This window comes from Anguilla rostrata, chromosome 14, assembly GCF_018555375.3.
Source record: "Anguilla rostrata isolate EN2019 chromosome 14, ASM1855537v3, whole genome shotgun sequence".
Lineage (NCBI taxonomy): Eukaryota > Metazoa > Chordata > Actinopteri > Anguilliformes > Anguillidae > Anguilla > Anguilla rostrata.
This window is the reverse complement of record NC_057946.1, coordinates 9209054-9234331: the sequence shown is the minus strand read 5'-3', so window position 1 is coordinate 9234331 and position 25278 is coordinate 9209054. Positions and strand designations below refer to the sequence as shown.

The 25278-nt window shown below is 39.5% G+C and overlaps 1 protein-coding gene across 3 annotated transcripts; it reads left to right on the top strand.

The window, feature by feature from the left end:
• Positions 1 to 1198: 1198 nt before the first annotated feature.
• On the top strand, positions 1199 to 22974 carry LOC135239820 (phospholipid phosphatase 1-like). 3 transcript variants are annotated; one of them, XM_064308794.1, is made up of 6 exons: positions 1199 to 1676; positions 12994 to 13145; positions 15187 to 15470; positions 17806 to 17863; positions 21905 to 22081; positions 22469 to 22974. In XM_064308794.1, exons 1-6 carry the CDS (start codon positions 1619 to 1621, stop codon positions 22586 to 22588), a joined length of 849 nt encoding a protein of 282 aa, XP_064164864.1. In that variant the 5' UTR covers positions 1199 to 1618; the 3' UTR covers positions 22589 to 22974. The 3 variants fall into 3 exon arrangements, with proteins under 3 accessions (XP_064164864.1, XP_064164863.1, XP_064164865.1); XM_064308793.1 differs by lacking the exon at positions 12994 to 13145 and adding an exon at positions 6814 to 6968 and having other exon boundaries at positions 1212 to 1676; XM_064308795.1 differs by lacking the exon at positions 1199 to 1676 and adding an exon at positions 6829 to 6968.
• The last annotated feature ends 2304 nt before the right edge of the window (positions 22975 to 25278 follow it).

Genomic DNA, 25278 nt, shown 5'->3' with positions numbered 1-25278 from the left:
CGGTTTAGTTTCATTTCATTTAAATTAGTCAAAGTAGTCATGACATTTAAATGTTCAGATACACTTATGTTAAACATAAAATTTACAGTAGAATGCACAGTTGTCAAAATAGTTTTGCATTTATTATGACCATGTAGTCACATTGGAAACTGTAGCTAGTATGTATGACACATAATCCAGTTCTGCCATGCTCATCCATATTCTCAGGTTTTTTTTTTTTTCCTTCTCTTTTTGTTGTCAGAGAATGAATAACAGATGGAATATGTCTCAACACCCTATAAATATGGTACTATTTTTAGTCAGTATTTGATCATATACAGTATAATACAATAGCAGGGGGATTGATAATAGTCATATTTATTGTTTGCAGTTATTTGTATTTTACATAGACTTGGTAGAACAAAGACTCTGTACATTTCAGGAGAATGAGGCACTCTTTACCTAAACGACAGCTTTATGTTTCTGAGTATGCATAAAACAGTAAGTAAAATATTTTTCTACTAATTACTACTTTCATATAATTTTCCAGGAAAATTATGATGCTGGCGGCAAGGCTAAGTGAAAATTTTGATTATGTCATTTCTACTGTGACCTACAATAATGTTGTGTATGACTATGACTGTCATATAGTATTTCGTATATTTAGAGTAGCTCCAAGAAACAACGCTGTTTAAAAAAAAACTGGGTTTTGAGTGAAACTGTGGGTTCAAGTGTGGCACTAGGTGCCTGACACTGGCACTGAATACTGCAGTACCTCCCAAATAAAATGATCAGAAACCAGGGGTAATAAAAGATTGTCATCTGATGCCAGTATCTCAGCATGTTAGTTGTGTGCATTACAAGTCCTTCTATTTAAGCACACTGCTTTAAAGTTACGACATGAAAATACCACCATGGAATCTGTGGTTTGTCAGAATTGTTATATTCATGTTGAGTCAGGCTGATGCTCCCCATGACTGCTTCTTCCTCCTTTGGCATAAAACTGAAGCTTTTACTGATGCTATTGCATGTGTTTCAATGAAAGACACACCTTTGCTGTCAGAAGTACCATAAGGGTTGTGACAGGAATTCTTGCAAATGAATAAATAAATAATGACGTAGCTAGGGGTGTGACCAAACAAGGAAGTAGTCTTAATTTTCCACCGCAGTACCGCAGTGAAAAGAAGGTGGAGCGATATGGACGTGGCGATGCTGGCAGGCACGCGATAGGCTCCTCGCCTTATCCCCGTAAACTACTAACATGACATCTCAATGCTTGTCTCTCCGTGAACAGTTCTGGTCGGTATTGTGCTGGACTGCCAGCATTTGAGAATAGCCCTGGTAAATGAGACGGTGGTGGGTCAAGTTCAGTGGGAGAGGGTCCGCGCCCTTTGCTTTTATTTTTACGTTCTTGTGTTGTACTTAGCAGAAACAAAAGGAATAAGCAAACCATAACAAACGTAGTCCTCCGTATGTCGATAGTCTACATTTTATTTGCATTTTATCAGTGAATAGTTATATTGCAGTTTTACCTTTAAATGCAAAAAACGATCGGTGGACGTCAGGCACTTTTCAAAGAAATCAATCGAACACTCAACCATCCGAGGAGCGATTTATTATTACCAACGGAAGATCGAACATGTTCGAAACAAGAGGAATCCCATTCATTCTCTTAGACATAGCGTGTCTTATACTTGGTATGTACAAAGGGGGTTATGTGTTTACAAACGAGCTACATGTGATTTTGTGTTTTATTTGAACGCTTTAAGCATGCTCCTTGACAGGTTCATTCTTGTTACGTGTTACGTCAAGACAAAGGGAGTGGTCATGCTTTGGTCGCTGGTTGCTTTAAACTCTTCTTTTTTCCGCATACAAATTGTGACGGCTAAGCACTATAAAATATTATCAACCTTATATTGGGGCATGCACGTAGTTTTGAGAATAAATCAAATATATTATTTAGACAACCAAGAAAAGCCTAATCTAATGATCAGTGTCTTTAGTGTTATTGCTATGCTATCGTAGGGAGAGTGTTATACAATTAGCTAGTTTGCGTGAAAACTAAATAGCGTGCTTTTTTGAAACAGACGATCAGGTGGAATGTGTCGTGCCTAAACCGTGACTGAGACTGCGTGCATGTTTAACCTCAAAGGGAAGCTACATGTGCTGCCCGGTGATGTATAGCGGTTGCGTACCACGAACTCGCATATTATTTGATATTAATCTTCAAGTAACCTAGGCTATGCTATATTCTGAAATCGTGTTGCAGTTTCGGAAGAATTTGCTTTGGGCAATGATCGTGTAACTTGCTCTGACTATTCTGAGTGGCTGCATCCTGTCAGACCTACTCCGGTTTAGAGTAGTTTAGAGTATTTCTAAACAGCTGCGAATGGTTATGTAGGTTATTTCTATGTTGCCAATTCGTCTCTGTCATGGAATCCAGTGCAAGCAGACATTTGATAGGTCTACAATGTTTAAAATAGCCTTAGACAAACTCAACGCTCTAACTATGAATAAAACGATGATAATGACTACCCCTTGGATGCTTCAAATCGTCACGCTAGATTGTTAGATGAACGTGCGCATGCTTGGTTTTACTGTGGCAACAACCAGTAACTGGAGATATTCTTTACTTCGCTTTGTATATTCATTAGTTATTTTAGCTAATTAATACAACGTGTACATTACACGATTTTCTGAAATTTCATGGACATGCTTAGGAATGTTTAGCGCTTCAAAAATGCACCCTTCGTCTTTATAAAGATCGAGATTGCTTCCGTGGTAATAACAGATGGGGCAGTGGAGCACAGTAGGCTAAGGCTACATGATATCGCTGCAAATGAATCCACTGTGTGGCTGTCCGTTAAATTATTCAGATATGTCTTAACGTCAAGTGATTGTCTGCAGCATCAAAAGTACTGGTGCATGCCTGCAGACAACGAATGTTTTTTTTTGTTTTGTTTTGTTTGTTTTTTCCATTAATATTCAAACTCTGATACCAATGACCACACCACGGTAACAACCATCGCACCACAGTAGGCTATTCAAGTATGGTTGCACGCAGATAATTTATAATTAATGCTGGTGACATGGAACAGCTTTAGTTTATTAATGCAATCCAAAATGTTTTAGTTTATGAAATTGACGCAATATGTGGAAGATCCTTCCAAGCGTTTCAAAACTCATGACTACATTAGAACTACACCCCCTTACCCGTACCCCCCACTATCCTTCCCAACAGTTTGTATCCATGTAGATCGATTATCATGGTTGTTTATGAGAGGTCATAATGAGATAATTTATCTGCTGTGATTCAATAACAGGAGTCCATAGACTGGGTCTGTTATGAACAGAAAGTGAAGTTGGATAAATCTTATAGGCTATATATTCCCCAGGGTAAACTTCCCTAACCAAACCCATATGGGCAGTTTTACGTTACTGCATATAGGCATATTGCCAAGGGCCATTTATCTGAATTGCTTTACTTCCCATGCATCGTATGAGCAAAATCAATACGGTGTGTGTGCGTACACACATGTGCTTGCTTTGCCTACATGCGCAAGTCGGTGTTCATAGGATTTTTCCAGATTTCCTGTGCAGTTGACCTTACAGTATATGGTAACAGGTATTTTAAACAATTAAAGCCCTTTGAATCGTGTGCATATTAAGCATAAGATATCATTTTGTCTTTAATTAGTACAGTCAAAATTATGTTTATGGGGCGTGAAATTGAAATGCCTGTACATCAGTGTGGCCAGGTTGAAAGATAAATTGATGAGTTAAGTCTAATGGTAAATCGGTAGGTAAAATGACAGACCACATTATTAGCTGTCCAAAGGTAAGAAAAGAAGTTCAGTATTGGTAGTTAATTGTACATGTTGAAGAGCCTGGGAATTTGCTGAAAAGCCTATCATGTCCACCAAAAGGGTTAGTTGAGCTACAGTTGATGCTATGCATCTTTCCAGGGCCAATGTCGGGCCAGTGGGATTTTATATGAGCACAATTCTCTGTGGAAACTCTTCCACTGTTTCCAAGTTACTTGATTTGGAAAAAAGCATGTGATCTGCTAATGAAATGCACCATGCTCTAAAAGCAGACAGAATGAACCTATTTCAAAAATAAATTCCTGTGTCTGTCCCAGTCTAAGTGAATGTGGCGATGGGGTCAAAGTTGAATTGTATTGAACTTTGACCCCATCGCCAGCTCAGTTGTCATGACAATATTATTAGAGAATGTTCTAATTTCCTGTAATTATTTTTAGCTATGTGTAAAGTCATCAACTAGCCTAACCTTAACAAAAATAAAATGGAAGACCATGCATTTGTTGAGAGTTTGATAAACAAAACTGTGTTTCCATGCCTGTATGCTGGCGACTGGCGGACTACAAAGATGCCATTAATGGCTCCACTTCGGCGGTGTGTTTTTGTGGGTTACGTGTTTATACATTATATATTAGCAAAAGCATTCAATATCAAAGTTCAGCAATAATGGAATGTTGGTGATAATATAGCAATGTCCTTCAGCCAATCATACATTGCCTGAACATAAAAAACTGGATATGTGTCAGTTTTGTCAAGCGGGACGTAGTCTTTCTTGAATTTCACCTGTATCACATTTGGCCTTGAGCAGTAATTCTTATCCAGAGCAACTTACATTGTTGACACAGTTACACATGTCAGGGATTGATAGAGAGCCAAAATGCAGTCCCAGGAGAGACACCTATAGTGGATACAAGGTTAAACAAGGTCTTTGTGGCTAGGAATGCTCATTACAGCTGTGAGGGCCACCTGACACCTTATGTTATGCGTCAAGTTTGTATCAGCAATCACCATGCTCTCCCTTGCACTCAAAAATGATATTTTAAAGTGCACATTACAAACTTTTGCAGGAGCCTGCACACTGAAGAAACCAGCCAAAACAGTTGTGCAAGATGTCTCTTCTGCATTTGTAAACAATAAAAAAACAGTATAAAATGCACTCTATAATTTTGAAAAATTCATTTTGGAATGTTAATAAGTTCACCTTGTGTCAAGAAAAGGACAACTATCTAAACCCCATGTAAATTTTAGATTACTATTAAAAGATGCATGAAGTTAAGACATTCCTCCCTCTTTTCCAAGCCAAATATTCATTCATACTATCTTTTTGCAATGACATTATAGATTTTAATAATTTCTCCATGGGACAAATATAGAGTTTATTATCTTTCAATATACTTAAGCATATTTATATGTCAATGCTTAAAATTCACTTATTCTGTCATCGTAATCTGTTATCTTTTATCTGTCTGGCTGCTATAAAACATTGCTCATAAAAGACTACATAGTATTGCAATCCACAATTTATTGCTTCATCATGTCTCCCTACAGTTGCTTGAAATATCACATAGAATTGCAGGATAGCATTTTAGTGCGTGCTTAAAAAAGGTGTAAAATTGGACAATGCTGACTCTGGGTATTATTTTCAGTATATGAGCTAGCTATAGCTTTTTGAACTTTGCCCAATGTACCATTTGCCATGTGTAGGTAGAATGTGCAGACTGTTCCCGATGTTTCATCTCTGGCCAGTGACAGCTAACTGGTTTGTGGTACAACCCTCCTCTTTAAGTGTATTATAGCACATTGGACAGAACACCAAATGGAATTCTTTCACACACGTGATGTGGCACACTGAGTGTCATTTATTTATTCTAACAAGCCAAAGAAAAAGCCTTCAGTCCTTCCGCTGTGATTCTGTACAAATTCAATTAGTTCAGTCGTTGGAAAAGGAACTGGGGAATGTATGGGATGTGACAAGCATTCTTTTGCTAACTTTCATTCAAATTAATTGGCTATCAGCTGACAAGGAACACACTGTATGTGCTGAAGTGCTAGATTAAAAATGAAAGCACAGAGGAATCCTCTGTCCTGACTGAGTGAAACATGGAGTGTGAATTTGCGAACCAAAGAAAAGTACCATCTTATTTTTTCACAGCTAGACAGTAGTCCCCTTGTAATGCCATGTATTAGCTAGGTGGATCCAAGGATCCCAGCGCTACTGTACATTCAAATTACCAGCACAAAAAAAAAAATAATAATAAGATTTGCGACCATAAGATATAGCTAAGACTAGTTTGGCTTAGAAATTTTAGTGCTGAAACGCTGAAAGCACATGATGATTCATTGTTCTATTTGAGTCCTGCTCATCAGTCTTGCTCATCAGACATCAGAGGAAGTGATCTCATGCATAATCTTGTGTGTAATTTATGAAAATATAATTCATTCATTAATCTTGTTTAAGGTCCCGTGGTACTATTTTTGGTTGCAGCATTTTACTTCAATTGGGCTAAATGTGGTAGAAATAGTGAAGCTTTTATAAGCCGCTATTATTAATTTTAAGGCAACTGTGCATTTTGTTTATCATCTAATATGTAGCTATACGATGTGTAGAATATCACACTAATATCCATTCTGATCTGTTATATTTAATTTTACAACCCATATCTGCAAAGTGGGGGGAGCTAAATTACTATCAGTCACTGACTGGTCTTTCCTTGATCTGAAAAGTTATTTTTCATACCAACTCCTGTAGCTTATCCAAGCCATCATTTCAGTCTCCAGTTCTCTGTGTTATATACATGTGTGTTATATATGTGGTAAAACTACCTATACAGATGCATCAGATACCAGAAAAAGTAACAGGAGGATTTTTTTTTCATGGATCCACTGCCCACTGTCCTCTGAGTAGCTATTTGAGAATGCCTATTCTAACTGCTATGTGGCTCTACAGTGACCACCCCTTGTGAGGAACTTTTCAGCAGAATTGTTAATGTGTGTAACCTGTTTCCATCCACAGCTGGGTTGCCCCTGGCAGCATTTAACCTGGGCAAAATAAAGCCCTATCAGAGGGGATTTTTCTGTAACGATGACAGCATCAAGTACCCGTTCCATCCCAGTACAGTCACCTCCACTGTGCTGTACACGGTGGGCTTCTCCCTGCCTATATGCTCTGTAAGTAATCTCCACCGGTCTCTGGTGTGGGAGAGGCAGAACGAAGCATGCTTACACGTGCGAGGCTCCAGTGAGTGAGCGCCATGGCCTCCCTCCGTGCCCGAGCCACCGTGGAAAGCCATGGCTGTCACTCATGGGCTGTCTCATGGGGATCTGTCTGCCTCTGTGTCTTTTGTTGCAATGTCTCTGTCTAATGAATCATGCGCGATCTGGCCTATCTATATCTGTAACGTGAGACTGACTAATAGAATGTGGTGAGGTACACAATGACTAAGCTGCGGTGATGGGGGTCAAAAGAACAGAGTGCTTCTGCAGTACAACTCTATTGTTGCTCTACCTATAAAATTTGGCAGTTAAGATGACTTAAACTCTGTACTTTGCTAATGATTCAGGGAACGTTATAAGCTTGTTGTGTGCATTCATCTATTATGCAGTTTACACGTTATTTGCCCTCATCATCTAACAGTTTTTTTGTTTTTTGTTTTCTGATAGAAACTTTACATCTAAATGCAGGCTGGGTGTCCTCTGTCAACCACTGGAGAGATTAGATGGCTAATACTTCTGAAACTGCAATGGGAGCTCAGTCAGTCAGTAGGGTCATTTGTGGTTTTCATCAGCAGTTGGTGCAGTTATTATTCATTTAACACTGGGTTGTCATTGCAAATGAAGATTCTACAGCTGTAGTATGAAAAGCTCTTCCTCAGATTGTCATTCAAAAAAGAACTGTTTCAACTGGGCATTTTGCCAACACACAGGTACTATTAGAACCATATACTAATCAGTCTGAGCTAAAAAATAATGCCATATTTTTATATAAAATGTTCAATTGTGTTTTGTAAAACCTATATAAAATCTGGAAACAAAAAATAAAACGATTAGTAATAAATTAGGTTGACAATTGTAATTTTCATTCAATTCATACGTTTTTGATGTAACACAACACTTAAAATTTAGCACTGATTATCAAGGGCCAGGGGAAGACTCCCTCTAGGCAAATAAGTTACTGTGCGCCCTCTAGTCCGATATCGCATGAAGTATGATTGAGATAAAGAATCGCTTTACCCTCTTACAGGAATTTCACAAGGTGGGATATTGTCTCTCACACTGGGGAAAAAGACACGGTGGCCAGACAGATTATTGTACCCAGTGCCAATTTCTCAGTTGGATCAAAATTGTGAAGGGGTGTATATTGTATTTATATCAAAATTGTCCTCGGATATAAGCTTCTGCACATTACAGTACAGGACATTTTTGTTATTTTAATGCATAGCTTTACTGTCCACAGCAGAATTAAACATTGGAACACATAAACCCTCTGTTCTGCTGTGGCCACATGAAACTATGCAAAAGGGGAAAAAAATGATAGTCAGGATGAAATCGTCATACAAGCAGTATAGGCACAAGTAGTATTTCATATGTTAACCATATAAACGTGTGTTATGCGCTTATGTTCTACATGTTGACACACTTCATCGTGAAGCTTGCAATACACGTTCCAATGAAACGATATGCCTGAACACAAGAGGAAATATTACTTTGGGCCTAGACAGAGCATGCACTTATTTGTTCAAGCACTTAGCGTGTTTAAGCACATATGACAACTCACCATGGTGAGTGCAGCAATTGAATTAAATGATAGCTGATTGACCCTGATGAGCCATATGCCAGTAAATGGGTGCTCCCTTGGGCCTGCCTCTACCACTGATTTAAATACAAATTATTATCGTAGATCTGGAAAACAGAGTTAGTATCTCTTTTGCATAAAAAACATCTGATATTATAAACATCTGATAATGTTTTTCTAGAACACATAGTTACTGACTTGATTTGAAGTGGTCGATAGAAATTCAGTATCATTTTTCCAATGTCAGAAGCAGAAGTCGTTACTGTGCAACTTTATCCCCCGTGGTTGCGTGGCCAGAATCTTCTCTCATTACCTCTGTCAGTCGGGCTTTTGGACAGAAGTTCAGTTGATTTGCATGCAGACCTGCTGACAGTTTCTGCTACTTCTGTGAACCCCAAAAGGCCCTTGTCTGCAAGGTTCTCCTCCTGCACTCACGTTAATGAAAACCTAAAATAGCCTTACAAGAGCTGGGTTACAAAATGTCTTTTTTCCCCACAAAAACATTTTAAAAATGCAGAAATCACTCGTAGCTTGTGGCAGTTTATGTCTGTTGAGGACCCCAGGATTGTAATATTAAAACTGGTATGCCGTTTTGCAGCCGTGTTGGAGACAAGTCAAGTCAGTGGTACTTTTAATGCAGCTGTTGTGGGTAAAGACTGAAATTTTCACTGGGAGATCTCTTTACATAACTGTGAAAGGTCTGTATTGACAAAATAGATCTGCTTTTGTTTGCCAGGGATTTCTTGAAAACTATAATGTGGACTGTCCCCTTTTTTCAGGGGCTGTCTGTTGACATTTCTGTAAATGACGGGTTTTAGTTTGTGTGGTTTTCAGCTGCTAGGATTTTCACTATGCTGTTATTATGGCTGTAGACACATAGTCTAACTTTCATGGAGGCATTAGATTTGTAAGATTAAAGAAATTTAAACATTTTATTTAATTATGAATATACACTTCTCATGTGTAATGATATAATTGATTGTACATTGAGCTGTATTACTTTAAATTTGAGTTCAGTGCTTCAAGCATGTTATCTTATAGTGAATTGATTTTGTTGAAGAAACTGTAAATGTGGACAGTAAACGTTTTTTAGTGTTTGTTTGTAACGAAATAACAAATCTTGCGTAAAATCATGTTTAATGCATTTTCTGAATAGCTTCAGCTAATTCTATTAAACACTTGGTGTTTCCACTGTCTGCAAAACTTTTAATCAATTGTAAATATTTATAGCATTCGTCAATGTGTTTATAATGTGATCGCTAGTTAAAGAATGACACTTAAGCGGTTAACTTTGCATGCGAGGGCTGGGTCTTCTGTGCTTAATGCTTACAGAATGTGGTTTTACTGAAATCTCACAAACAGTGCTACAGAGCATACATCACTGGGTGTTTTCTCTTTTCTTTATTTCTGCTGTCTGTTACATGAGAGAGAAGCAAGCAGCCTGTGGTCTGCCTCTCTCACTATGAGTGAACACTGTGCTTTTCATATTATTTTAATAAAATGTCACGTCCTATTGTTTGTTTTCTGTGGTTTTTGGCTTTCCACAGAAAGAAAAGCTCAGCTAGGGGATTTCACAGAGCCGCCTTAACCTGATGATTTGAGCGGTTCCTTTTGTCTGTTTTCAGTAACAAGCACCTATGGCTACAAGTTATTTACTCGTATGATTTTTAGGTGTCACTATAACTACAAGCTGGTGAATTTGAAGAGTTCCGTTACCGATAGGGCAGTTGCCAGAATCACATAGGCAAATATTTCCTTGGTTTTTGACTAAGCTGTTTTTCCTTTTAATTCTCCCAATTTTCCAGTTTTTTATTTAAATCATTGCAACTTCATTAAGACAAAAGCAGTAACAGTAAGCCTTCTAACATGACTGGTGATACATGCCTAACATTTTCATTTTCCCACATTTCAGTTATATTTGTCACTGTTATAAAGTTAATTTCAGAAAACAGACCTGTGATTTTTAAAATGTGCATGCAATAAGGCCAGGCGAAGAGTAGTACACGTTATCAGTGTCATGAGTGAAGTTCTTACAAAAGCCTACAGCATAATCAAGTTCTTTAGCAGATATGAGAGAGACATTGAGTATATCATGTTTTAAGTAGCAAAGGAACCTTTATTAGCAAAGGAGCCTGTTGGGTAGTATAAAAAGAAGAAGCAGACGTATTAAACCCAGAATAAATATATTTGTGTATTCATAGTTAAGTTGGGCCTCCGGTTGACTCCCGCGGTAAGCGCTCATTCCAAAGCAGAAGTGTGAGCCCCGCAACTAAGTGTTCAATGGTCAGCATTGGCGAGGCAATTGGCCTCACAGAGGAATGAGAGGTGGTAAGCTGGTGTAAGTGCAAAGACTGTTGCGGGTACAAAACCTGTTGCCTTCCCCTTCCGGTCGATCCCTTATGGGATAAAACACTATCACATAATTTAACCTTTGGTACTTTGTTCTGCTCATTTGTACGTACAAGTTACTGGTACTTTTGTTCACTTAGCCTGTATGTAGCTGTATTAACTATGAAGGATGAGTGCACAGTGGACTGACCCTTGCCTCTGGTGTTAATTGGAACAAATGTTCCTATTAACTATCTATTCCTATCATAGCTATTCAAACTTAGCTGTAGCTAAATGCATTTAAATACATTAGCTAACTGCTAGGCCTACCATACAGGCTTTCCTACAGTTCACTTGCTTTAGATAACTACTTTGCTTACAGTGCTTCAGCCAGTAGGTGAATAATGGTAAGAATGTCTAACCCAGATCCTACATGTTTGCAGTGCGTTAGCCAGCAAACTAATAACGGTAAGACAAACCCTTTAAAACCCAGATCCTACGTGAATAGTTACGCGTGCTTAGCGTTGTTTCCAATTATGGGTCGATATGTACAAATTACACTTGTTCCGGAAACTGGACCAGAGGTGGAAGGCAACAGGTTTTGTACCCGCAACAGTCTTTGTTCTGACACCAGCGAGTTCTGTGGTCTCATCGCTCTCTAATGGCCGCCTTAGTTCGGACACACGAACAGAATATGCTGACCTCGTCATCCTCCGATGACATGGTCAGTATGATTAGTGGTGGGTTTAACGTGAAGAATAGCGAGAATAGTCACGAGTCGAAGAAGCCGTCTCCTCCTCACATCGGGAGCACAGAACTCTAAACTAAACTAAACTAAAAAGGAAGCTGCCTTCTCAAAACGACACTTTTTCCATGGCCCAGTTTTTTCCCCCTCTGATTAGCCGAAGTGACGTGTCACAAGGGCTTGGTCATTTTGTCCCTTTTGTACAGTGTTGACTGCCACTGTAATTTTTACACAGGGACAACTGCTAAATTACACAAAATTTGCTATCATTAGCAACCAGAGGTATAGGAGATAGCACACCCGTTGATAATACTAGAAGTAGCTTGATGCATATTTTAAATAAAATTAGCCTGACACATGTATACTTCACAGCACTAAGAATCCTACAGTAAATAAAAATAAAATAATCAAATAAAATTGCGAGCAATGTAGCCAAATGGCAAAGCATGTTATTAATAATGTATATTAGCTCATAACCTTGTAGTCTCCAAACTCATGATGGCTTGCTTAGGAATTAGTAATTTACATTGACATTCTGGAGGAGATGTTGATTCTCTCTGTTTCTTGGCATATGAGTCCAGCCACTGCTATTTCCTATTTCAAACCAAACACACCACAGTGGATGCAAAGAAAAACTATCTGTGGGTAAATCCCACACATTTGTTGACTAGTTTGAAATTTGAGGTCAAGCCTGGAGAGTTTGTCCCTTGAGAGTTTACAACTAAGCCATGATCTTGCATGGCCTTGCAGTGCTATGGGAAAATTTAATTCCCACAGCCTACATTCTTCATCCACTTTGGTTTTTATATACAGTATGATGAAGAAAACAGAGGCGTCATTCAATTATAATAATGCACATAAATCACAACTTCAACAATAGTTTTGCTGCAGACCTCAAGGAAATAAAATATTATAGTACCATTTATACAGTATAGTGAAATGCTGTATGCTTTGCTGATATGTCCTGTTTTCTCTAGTTACGCCTACTTGTTCAGGACAAAGTCATACAGAGACAAATTCAGGACTGAAAAAAGTTGAATTAGGTTAACCACAGACAATTATTAATGTTCAGGCTTCATCAGTATTTAATCTATTTTTTGTTGTCTGGGCTGCTACAGTGTGTGCACATCTACAGTTAACACAATTTTTTCATCAGGCAAGCTGGGCGGAAGTACATGCCTAAAATACTTTCTTTAACCTACAGTGGTCATTTCTCATTGTTCTTCTCTGTTTGAATACTAATTGCCCTCAAATGAGGAGTCTAGTAACAACATGTGGGTGTGGAGCCTCCTGTTAACTGTTCTCTATTCTCTTATTGCTTTTGCTAGCTGGACTCCCATTCACAATACTCACACTGCTACACAATCCATTCAAACGAGGATTTTTCTGTAACGATGATTCAGTCAAGTACCCCTTTAAAGAAGACACCATATCCTATCAGTTGTTAGGTGGGATAATGATTCCCTTCACAGTGCTTGCTGTAAGTCATTTTGCTTTGCCTCCTAAATGTGCCCTTTCTGCTCTGTCTGCTCATCTGCTGTTGTATGAACACCATCGCTGCTGGTGGCGTATACCTCAGCATTAAATGCGATGTACCTTACTATGTAGTGCTTACTATACCCATATCATTCCTCTGCTGTCTTTGCACAACAACAGGTTCATCCACATTAAAAACAAATGCATAACAAAATAATGGTGTCAATGAGACACAAATAAAAGGCTTATAATTAGGAATGATCTGGAAAATGGCCATATTTGCAAGGTATGAATCCATACAGCAGTGCACTCTGGGCCCATCTGATAACATTTCCGTATGCATTTATTTCTCATGTGGAGAATTCTGTTCTACTCTACACACCTAACATTGTACTTCTCTGGTACCAGTTGACACACTGCAAATCGACCTGATAATGGTGGTTGTGATCTTTAAAGTTACAAAAAGTTTGTCACCGCTAGAATTTAAACGAATCTCTTCACTATTCATATGCTTGAATTGACTGAGAACAAGAAAACAAATATAAAACCATTTACAAATAAGCACCTCACACTAGAAAACAACTACCGTGAGGTCCATAATGTTACCGTAAAACAGTTTTTACAGGTACACTGCTATCCTTGCAACGTGGCCTCTCTTTCCTCTTTGGGGAGTTGCTCTGTTCTTGTCTGTGGTGAGAAAAATGTAAAGAGAAGGATGGGTAATATGAGATCTACAACCGAGTTTCTGCACATTTGCAGTGTGAATACTTGCACCAAGATGAAGTAATAAAGAAAGCGAAAACAATGGCAGATTACAGATGATTTATAAAATTATGTATGCACTCATATACATAGGTCTAATGTTAAATTCTTGTTTTTCCTTTTCTAGCACAACATTCCTTGTGCAAAAATAGTGCAACAAATATAAAAACAACTCTCACTTCTCAACCATTTTCCTAGACAAAGATTAAATGGACCTGAACTGAAGCTAATCCAATCATTTAATCTCTGCATACTGTTAACATTTAGAATATTTTGCATTTCAGATGTGTTATGGAATCTGCCAGTGTTATTGCACCATATGCTTTATTCGGTGTCTGGAATGGTAACGATGTTAGGCTGTCCCTACGTTATTTTCCTCCCCACTTTTGAAGGGTTGTGATGAATAATTTGGTATCATGTCTTAAACTCAGTATAACTAACTTACGCCTTAGCTGATATCGAATATTGAAAAGCAAGAAATAGTTTCTGAGTCAGGGGATTTTAATTATCTTCCATTTTGTCATGCTTTGACATCAGTGCCTCTATAATTAATGAGAGCTATGATGTCATGGATTAAATATATAAACTAGTAATATTTACTTTGAGTCCCTGTAACCCATTTTAATGCCCTCTTTTTTATTAATTATTATTATTTATTAGCAAGAGGCTAATGCAGAGCAGATATTTACATAAATCAGACTCCACACAGTGTGAAATTTCATACCTATGGGAGCTGGAACACAAGTGATTGTGGGTTCACTTTATTTGTGTCACAAGAAATGTTTGATGCACATCCATCTCCAGCTGTGTCTTTTTTTAGTAAATCAGTGACGGCTGCATTGTGAAGTACCACTTGAATTTTCTCTGTCTCCATACGGTTTGCTTTCCTGTCATTGCTGCATTGCAGATGTATGATGTAGTCAAATTCAGTGGACACTCAGTCACGGCCTAATATTTCACTTTTTTTTGCTAATTGTTCCTACTGTCTCTTAACTGGAATTTGTAACTGAAGTGTTGGCAACATTTTGCATCGGGATTCCTTGATGTTGGCATAATGTCATTTTTATTGGGTGATACCAAACATTATTTGTTCAAAATAAATTTTGATAAAATTGGAGAACTCTTCTGGTAGGGTATATTTGTGTAAAATGTTGCCAACAAAAGCATTACTCAATAAGTGATAACTGTGTTGGCAAGTTCTGTGCTTCATATATGAATGAAACTGAATGATGGTGGCTGGAATTTGTGGCATTAATCCATGTTCAACCATCTCATTCTTACAGATGATCTTTGGGGAGTGCCTTTCAGTGTATTGTAAGCGTGTCAATTCAAAGTCATCTTTTGGCAATAGCTATGTGGCCTGTGTTTATAAGGCAGTGGGCACTTTTTTATTTGGTGCTGCTATGAGCCAGTCCCTGACTGACATTGCCAAGTACGCGATCGGTCGGCTGAGGCCACATTTCTTGGATGTGTGCAAGCCAGACCAGTGGGACCAGATCTGCAAAGTCGATGTCTACGTCGAAAATTTCAACTGCACCGGCGACAAGACCATGGTCAATGAGGGCCGGTAAGTGATGCTGAGATTGGAAATATTTTCCGTAAATCTGATGAAATTGTCTGAATATTTTCTTCAACTTAACTGTAGAAAGAAAAGCTTCCTTATACACTATATGGCCAAAAGTATAGTGTGTAAGGACACCTACATCTCATCCAAAATTATGGGCATTAATATGGTGTTGGTTCACCCTTTTCTGCTATAACAACCACCACTCTTCTGGGAAGGCTATATACTAGATGTTGGAGCATTGCTGTAGGGATTTGCATCCATTCAGCCATAAGAGCATTAGTGAAGTCTGGCACTGATTGGGCGATTAGGCCTGGCTCGCATTTGGCTTTCCAATTGATCCCAAAGCTGTTGTATGCGGTTCAGGTAAGGGCTCTGTGCAGGCTAGTCAAATTCTGTTGCTGTAACATTAAGATTCGCCTTCACTGGAACTAAGGGGTCAAGCCCAAACCATGAAAAACAGCCCCAGATCAAGGGGTGTCCGGATACTTTTGGTTGTAGAGTATGTGTAAAGGTACAGGTACTGTATGTTTAGATTGCATTTTATAAGCCATATCTGCACACAAAACAGGATAGTTATAAAATCACTATTAACTAATTTTATAGTGACTCCTGAAAAGCAGTGTACCTGGTTTCTACCAGTGTCCCTGTGTTGCCATAGTTACGGAGTGTCGGGGGGCTGGGTTTATCATGATCCTTTAGAACAAGAACATTTATGTGGCCGCAGGTCTAACTCACGAACTAAACAGACATGCATTTTGAATTTTATATTGATCTGCTCTTTGACCAGTGTGATCACTCTCACATAATTCTTTAACCAATGAGCAGAATTCCAATCTTAAACAAAGCTGTTCACTTCATCTCCATGCACACAATGCTAAGTGTCCTTTCGCCTTTTTGAACTGTGAAAGATGCCAGGCTGCCCCCCACAATTATTTTACATTTGCACAAAGACAGAATAACAATTGAAAGGAAAGTTAAACAACTGAAATTCAATTTTTAACTTTTCTCCCTTCAGTAAATAATTGCATGACAACATTCAGTAATTTTGCCCATGTTGGGATGAGATAGCTTTTTAAGAAAAGAAGTAGTAGAACTAATGTGACTGGAAGTGACAAAACATGAAACTAATTGCGTGCCTCAGAGCCACAATGGTTTTTCATGAGAGAAGCAAGACTAAGGCCTCGTCCACATCCTGTTCCATCTACTTTCAGTGTTCTTCTGTTAAAATCTTGAGCAACACTTTTTAGCTAGCAAGATTTAGTTTTTTTTTTCTCTCTGTTTCTTTTTTCCTTGTCATGATACCTATTTCCAGTATGCCAGTTAGAAACAAATGCACAAGCACATTAGTCAGGGTGGAGTGCTTAATGAACGCACTCAGATTGTTCTGTGAACTTGAATCACACAGTTTGGAATTCAAGTCTGTACAGGGTCATACTTATAGAAGGTGTGGTTCCTATAGCTACTGTAATATAGGAAGATAAATCTGACTCATGTTCTCAACTGTTTCAATGAGTGTGGGAGTCATTCGTGGAACGAGTAAATCAAGCATGGCTCAAAAGCTGCGGTTCTGAATAAACCAGGATGATCTTGCAGCCATCCAAGAATTGAGCATTGGAAACCGAAGCTCAAGGATGGTGCCATGTTGTTGTCTAAAATTACCGGTTTCCTGGAACTGAAAATGTATACCCAACCAGTGTTACATTCCAACCCTTGTAATGAAACGGGCTTGAATCTTTTACACATGGTGTCATGCTGCTTTTATACATGTTTCTTTTCTTTGGACCTAAAGTACAGTACATGCCATGTTAATGGACATTTGGCATTGCCCATGTGACTTGTGAGGCGTGACTGAGGCATGCATGCTGCTCTGCTGCTGGTTTTATGATTTATCTGCCCTGTGCCTGGGAAAGTTGACCAGTGGATAATATAATCCCGGCCTAATACTACAGCTGACATGTAGCTGACAGCAGCCCCCCCTCATTCACTACACGTATACTCCAGGGTTTAATTCAGCAGTTCCTTATCACAGCCATCTATGGGCGGATCCTCTACTTCCCTGCTTAAGTAAACAGGAAGGCCCTAAATCCGACAAATAATTCAGCCTCATTTTCTGGTACTGCTTCAACATCCCCTGTCGTGTTGGATTACAGACGCCAATGGATGTGACATTTTGCTAGGTTCAGTCGCCAGGAAAAAGGTGTGTGTGTGTGTTATTCTAGTGAACAATGGGGGGAATATATCAATCAACGACAATGGTGTATGGGGGTTTGTTTCTCCGTGACCAGTCAATGCAACTGCACAAACTCCCATATTCATTTTGTCTTTTGTTTTGCAGGCTCTCCTTCTATTCTGGTCACTCTTCCTTCTCCATGTACTGCATGCTTTTCCTAGCAGTAAGTATGAACTCTGAGAAAAATGTTTAATTAATTTACAATTGTTGGTCTGCTATCTTATTTAATGGTCAGAAGGTCAGTTTCACTTTTGAAAATGTCTGAGGACAGTGGTCTTTTCAGCCCGGACAGAGAGATTTCCTTTCTGAGAACCGAGCAAAGACATGCACACTATACGCACTCACGGATATGTGAACGACATTGTCTGTACACAGATTCAAAGTGGTGTGTAGTCTCATTGTTCCTTTTATTGTGTGTCAGTTTCATTTATTCTAATTCATTGTGTTTCAAGGTCTTGTTTCTTGCCACAGGTTACTGACAGCAAAGCAATCCTATGGGCTTTTCACCTTTCTCCCTATAATGCCAGGAAGCACTGTGTTCATTTACTGATTGCAATGATGATAACAGAGCCACCAATGAGACTATTTTTAACTAGCTGCTGATAACCTTAAAAGCACAAGCTAATCAGGTTTTTTTTTTAGAAGTCCAAATAGCAATGCAAATAGTCTTCTGTTCCTAAGCAGTAGTGGCAATACATGGTATATGTTTGAAGGTGCTGTGTTACATTGCATTAAATTATAGTTGTTATATAATCAAGACACTATATGGAAAATTCTGCAGTTGTACATCACCTTGGAATTATGTATACAGTCACTTATTCATTCTGCTGCCATTATGCCACACAGGAAGCTGTATAATAGGATGAAACTATTACTGAACATTCCTTTCTATTTATAGAGGAAATGTCCATCATTTCTGGTGAACTGAATGAACCAACCAGTGAAGGGTAGTGTTCTCTGACCAGTACCGTAGGTTAAATTTACACAATGTTTATGTGGTACTGGGGAAGGGGTGAATGTACGTTATAGCGATTTTGTTTTTTATACATCTGTATAGCCTGTACTAAGGAAAATCATAAAATGACATTAGAAGAGACAAACCTCTGCAGGGATTTAACCTTTAGAATTCAAATTATAAGAATACATTTTAAAAATATATATCTGTAAGTTCTTTAGTCATGGCTACTCAACCATTGCCTTTATCAAACATTTTGTCTCTCTTCTATTAATGTGAGCCAACTAACGGTTTAAAGAAGTGTGTAAAACCAACTGGATTATATTTTTTGAAGACGGGACTATAGGTAGACCTGACTTAATGATCACAGTGTGCTACGCAACGCAAAGAAAACTTCGCATCTATAAAGATTGACCTGCATTTGTGTTACATCACAGGCCATAATATATCACATGGTAATCCCAGGATTTAGCATAATAATACTCTGGCATTAATATTTATTTCTGTAGCAGTTGACCATATCCAGCACTATTTATGTGGTTTACACCTGTTCACAGAATCTATTAATACAGCTGGCCTTTTATTGAAGCAACTCAACTTCAGGAATTTATTCACAGGTACAACTGCACGGGTCCTTCTGAATGGAAAGTATCTCCTTTGGATTAGTGTCTGTGTTTTAGGCACTGTGCCACATCGCACCACAGTAAATCCAACCTCGTCTGATAAGAACATGGAATTTCTCTGTTCATGCTGTGGAATTATAGTGTCAGTGTGATGTGGCAAGTGCAATAATTCAATGTAGCCGTTCTTTCTGCTACATCACCAGACAATACTTTCACTAGGATATGTACTTCACTGGCTCCATATGACAACTTTTCACACATTTATTGAACTTGCTCTGCGGGCTTGAGGTCATTGAAAAGCAAGCGTACAGTCTGCAGTGTGTTAGGTCTGGGCCAGTGGAAGAGGTTGTTTAGTTTAAATAAATGGTCTATTTTTAGATAAAGCATTTCCGATAACACAGCTGTAGGTTCTGTAACCAAGCAAAATGAACTTTTAAGATGTTTTCAGGGGTAACCAATCTTAGTTTTGGAAAGAGGATGTTTTTTTTTTCTCTAGAGCTTTTGGGTTAGCTTCCTATTGAAGCAGAGGAGATAACCATGCTCACATCACATCTAATCAGAGGCCATGAAAAGAAGCCTGATATTTGGCTTGGACCATTTGATTTTGCTTAGAAAAAAAGCTTGTGTCAGAGCATTTAAGTCAGCTGTATTGAATGAGACCATGGGCAGAGCGAAATGAACCCATCTCTCAAATCTTAAACATGAATAACTGCTCACACAACACCATGGAATGCAGCTGCAGTGTGTCTCTGCAACCTGATTAAAATTTGCTCAAGGCTCATTTTTCCTGCTGAATCCCTTGTAAGCTGTTGCACCAGTTGGCGCACATCCACTGATGAAGTCAGCTGGGGCTAAACCCAGATTCCACGTGCACACTAAACACTGCAAGCTTACTCCAGATCGCCCCCCACTGGGATGTGAAGTCATAGCACGAACAGAGTATCAGTTCAAGTCAGAAAATATGGCCTCATGCACAGCACTCGCCAAGTGTCATATTTCCTAGTAAAGAATTTTGCCTGTTGTTCTTCCCACCGCTCTAGTAGTACATAGAGGGACTGGATTAAAGTACACTGAATCTGGGATAATTTATGTTTGCATTTAGAGTAGGGTGTGGAATAAACACAATAGGGAGCCATTTAGTACTGTCCTTTTCACATATGTGTAATTGTGTGCATTAACGATTATGAAACGGTTAACAAAGAAACAATGGAGAGCACAGTTTTAAGGAAAAGCACAAGCAGTTTTTATGAAGGAAACACTTACAGACATATCGAGCCACGTGCTTTCAGCCACCCACATACAATCCTTCGGTGACAATGCCAAAAGTTACAATACCTCTCTGTGGCAGAACGACAGCCTCACTCTGTCTCCTGTGACGGAGAGGGAAGAGTGTGTCTAGCCTGGAGAGCAAGCTGTGGAAGGGCACTGGCTGGCTGCTGAAGAGGCTGTGGTCAGGCTGGGGTTTGCGGTAACCAGAAAGGCCCGGCTCAACGTGTTGTTTATTATGGGAGGGCTGGCTTGCGCGACGGCTCCCGCCACAGCGACGGGGTTGAGAGGGAACAGAGTAGCTCGGGGCACTGCTGCCCTGCATCTCTGGGGCCACAGAGAGACCTTATTGAAAACAGGCTGTGAGGACGCCCACAACACCCGGCATGCGGTGCCCACCCAAGACACAAACAATACCAGGCGCACAGACTGCGCCATCCGACCTTTTGGTCAGTTGACTCCCTGGCAAAATGTCAGTCGGGCAGAGGCGAGATCGTACACAGCCTGCTCTCGGCATTGACGTCTTTCAGAGCCAGTACACTTGGATTTCCCTCTTAGGCTTACGATGTGAGAGAGGAGGTCTGTCGTTTCTTTCAGCCAGACCCAAATGTAAAAATGGCGTGACTGAATTGTTTTTGAAGGCAGACCTGAGTCTCCCTTTGCTCTGTTGCTTTTGGATAACATCTAAAAGGCAAATGTTGCTATTTGCATCTGGGAAGGAGGAATGAGCTCAACGGTGGCTGGCTTTCAGCTGGGGTGACGGCAGGAAGAGCAGACAGGCAGCACATCCAATCAGACAAGCTGCAGACCGCTTAAACGTCGACTGTTGACTTTTCCAGCACGTGGCCCAGAAAACAAGGACTGTAAACCAGTATATGCATAAATGGTTCTCCTCTGTAAGGTGAAATCTAGAAGCAAACACTGATGTAGAACAAACTAGTACATGAACATGTAAAGTTTAATGCTACTGAGAAAGATCTAGATCTAAAAAGTGGTGAATACAGTATGTATTATGATGATGTATAAATACGTCAGCTAGCCATCTAAATACACTATGTATGCCTAACGGAACTGAACAGAAGATACCCTCCCAGACATTTTTTTTTGTTGTTGTTGTTTTTTGCTTATTTACTGTGGCTGAAGAAAATGGCTAAATATTATTACGCCGAATAAGATGTACAGTATATGGACTTGATTTGTGTCGTTCAGAAGTTGAAACTGCTCAATTCTAGCTGAAAACAATAAGGCTTATGATACTAAATTCATATTTACATAGCCAGCATTGACTAATCTGCCGAACACAATGTTATTAAAGTAAAGCATGGGATGTTCGTCTCAGCGATTGACTCCATTCCCCCCACTTTATATTCAGGCCAGGCTTCAGGCCGAGTGGGCCCGGCTGCTCCAGCCCACCCTCCAGTTCTTCCTGGTCGCTGCCTCTGTGTACGTGGGCCTCTCCCGCGTGTCGGACTACAAGCACCACTGGAGCGACGTCCTCACTGGCCTGATCCAGGGAGCCCTGATGGCCATACTTATTGTGAGTATGCACCAGGGCTGTCGCCCTGGAAACAACGACTCTGCATCAACTTATCTGCGGTGATCACACAGTGGATTATGTCAGTTGTGACAGTTTATTTTATTTTGTGATCCAACAGTCATGAGATTCGCCAATTTTATTCCATGCTAGCATTTGGGGGTTTAATTCTCCGCCATCGCAGTTTCTGTACTGTCGTTCCATTACTATCAGTAACCCTTTCTGTTTTCCCCCATCTGGATTCAAATGAAAAATGAATAGCATATTTCTTAATTAAAAATGTAAAACGTGCTACAGGAAAATTAAATGGGACAAATGGGTTTGTAGAATTATGAGATATAGGACAAATGTACAATTCCATTTGACACCTGTCCTCTGTCCACCTTGCAGGTTGTATTTGTGTCTGATTTCTTCAAAAAGCCAGTGGTGCCAGCAAAAGAGGAGGAAATACCACACACCAGTTTACAGGAAACCCCCACTAATGGAAACCATTTTGGCAGTAGCCACTAAGACAAGGAGGACTCAAGTGGACACCCTGTGAATGTAACCCTGCTTCTCGCTCCCCAGACGGCATATACAAGTCTGGAGGCTGAACTCATTATGGACTATGTGTGATAATGTCAAATATTGCCTTGGCTGGACTGCTATTACTGCAACCGAAGCACCCTGTGTATTCCTTTACAATAAGCACCCATATTATGTACATGTGCTTGCGATGAAAACACCTCCATTTTAACTTTTTTTTTTTACTGTTCCATATATATAAAAGCAATATGCAAAATTATTTTTTATATTAAAATAGTTTTAGAATTTTATGTACAAATTTGTGTTTCGCGATTTTTGAAAAATTAAAAACCCACTATGCTTAGTAACACAAATAAAAAAAAGTCAGCACATTTTTGTCCAGTCTTTTAATGAACACTTAAAAACTGTAGAGGGATGATGTCTGGTCACTGTATGTACTAAGGTATAGCCTGGCAGAAGTTATGATTTCAAATGGTCTTTAAAGACCGACAACAGCCATTTCTGTTGACATTTGACACCAACTGTAAAATGTCACACTTGTTCCTATTGTAAAGCAATTGTAGGTGCCACCTTAACAGAATGGACAGACCCAAAAAGGGCTTGTTGTCCTGAAATTTGAATAAATCCTTGGATTTACTTTGAATGTAACACTGATGTAATTAAATACATAACTATGGTTTGTGGCGCTATTAAAAGATCATATGGGCAGATTTTCAGATATGGGGGAAAGATACACAATAACAAGAAATGCACAAGAAATAATTGTTTCCAGTGGGGGCTATCTGGTAGTATGCAACACAAAGTGCTACAAGGGAGGAAAGCAAACAACCGTCTGCACGCTCATACAACCCCCTGAGGTAGGTGGGGCTTAGCTGTGGAATAAAAAAAATAATTTTGGGCTGTTGGGTAGCTCACACAGTAAAAGGACCCCTTTTGGTACGTGCGTGAGCACCATAGTCTTGAATAAAATCTGACCAGTGCCAGCTGTGGCCGGCAGCCCGGCAGGGGTGCCACACAATTGGCTTTACATTGCCCAAGGGATATATGGGAGGGACTCTGATAGTGGGGATAGCGTTGTTCATTGTTCAAGTGACCCCTGTTAGCCATCCGGGCGCCTATGGCTTGCTTCCCACGCACACGTATAATTGGGTCTCCTCTGCTCGTGCGCAGCTTGTGGCTGCAGTATGAAAAGAAGCAGCTGGCTGACACCGTGTGTTTTTAAGGAGAACTGCGAGTTGTCTTCACTTTTCCAAGCTGTCAGCAGGGGTGCATATGATCATGCTTGTACATACAGTAGTTTGCGAATTGCACATTCCAAATTCAGCTGGGATTTGAGATCCCAAATATTTAATTGAGAAACAAAAAGAAAATAATTCCAGATAACTAGCTGTTCCTACCTCTGTACCACTCGCCATTCACAGACGCTCAGATGGACACAGCTTGTGCTGGATCCTTCTCTCCTCTCTGCAGACACCCTTAGCTGCCGGACCCATCTCTCTTAGCAGCTCCGCCAGACACTTTGTGCAGTGAATGATGCTTCCTGCAGACGGAGCAGGGGGAGAGGATGAGTCACTGGGAACAGAATATAGCCAAAGAAGCCAGGTATTCGTACTGTGAAAGACAACCAGTGCACCCCTGAAAGCCTAATGATATATGAGTGTACAGTGGGCTTTGGACAGACTGATACAGGCCCTTCAAATCATCCTCCAGTAGCAAAACTCAGTCATTTACTTTGAATTCTGATTTTGTCTCCCTTTCTTAATCAGGGGTTTTCATTATTTCCCTGTTGTTTTTAACTTCAATATTTTAATGATTAACCTCTTCTGTAGCACCCCTCTTTTTAACACAAGCCTGAAAATGGCATACACCAAAAAAAGGTCACTATTTTTTTAAACTCTTTTGACTACAGGCATAATCCTGGTCTCTTCTGAAAGGTAACCATTGGATTACTCTAAATACTACTGAGACAAAGTAACAGATGCTCAAACAGTGGAAATGGAAGTTTTTTTTTCACCTGTTAGATTTATTTATTTTTAGTGGATGCAGATGCTTATGGCTGTGCCTGGTGGGCTTAGAAACACAAAGGAGCCACAGCCACAACACTGGACAAGTCCTGGTTCAATTTATGTTGACAATACCACCAAAAAGGGTCATGCTGTATTGTTTTTTTTTTCTGAGCTACATATGTTTAGGCAAGTTTCCAAAAAGGCCATTTGGAGACTCCAGAAATATTCAATCAGACGAGTGATTTTCACGTCTTCTGTTTAAACTTCGGCATTGCAAAATAAATTTTTGTTGTAAAACAACCTTTGTAGGGATAAAGCTTTAAGAACTTTTTTGCAGGTGCATAACATTTTCAACGTGCATACTGAAAAAGTTATGGATGGTTTATTCAGGAGAAACAATGTGTGTCCTTTCATGGAAGCCTAACAATCGATACACAGTTTGAAACATAATTACATTACCAAAAATCCCTCTCAGTCAGCACTAAAATAGCTTGCCACTGGCTGGCAGTGTACTGGGCAGAAGTTATTCAGTGCCTGTTAATTCGCTGTGGGTCCCATTTGCTATATGGAGCGATTGCTTGGTCAGTACTGGTCACTGAAGCTTATTGGTGGGCTCATCTGATAACATTCCTTTGTACGCCATACTTTTGCTGTCTATGCCACAATGAT

What these genes read in the sequence shown, in the direction of transcription:
- LOC135239820 (XM_064308793.1), top strand. Translation starts at nt 1,619, where the DNA reads ATGTTCGAAACAAGAGGAATCCCATTCATTCTCTTAGACATAGCGTGT. An exon ending in CATAGCGTGTCTTATACTTG is followed by an intron (nt 1,677 to 6,813) that starts GTATGTACAAAG and finishes TTCCATCCACAG; the next exon opens with CTGGGTTGCCCCTGGCAGCA. An exon ending in CCCTGATGGCCATACTTATT is followed by an intron (nt 22,082 to 22,468) that starts GTGAGTATGCAC and finishes TCCACCTTGCAG; the next exon opens with GTTGTATTTGTGTCTGATTT.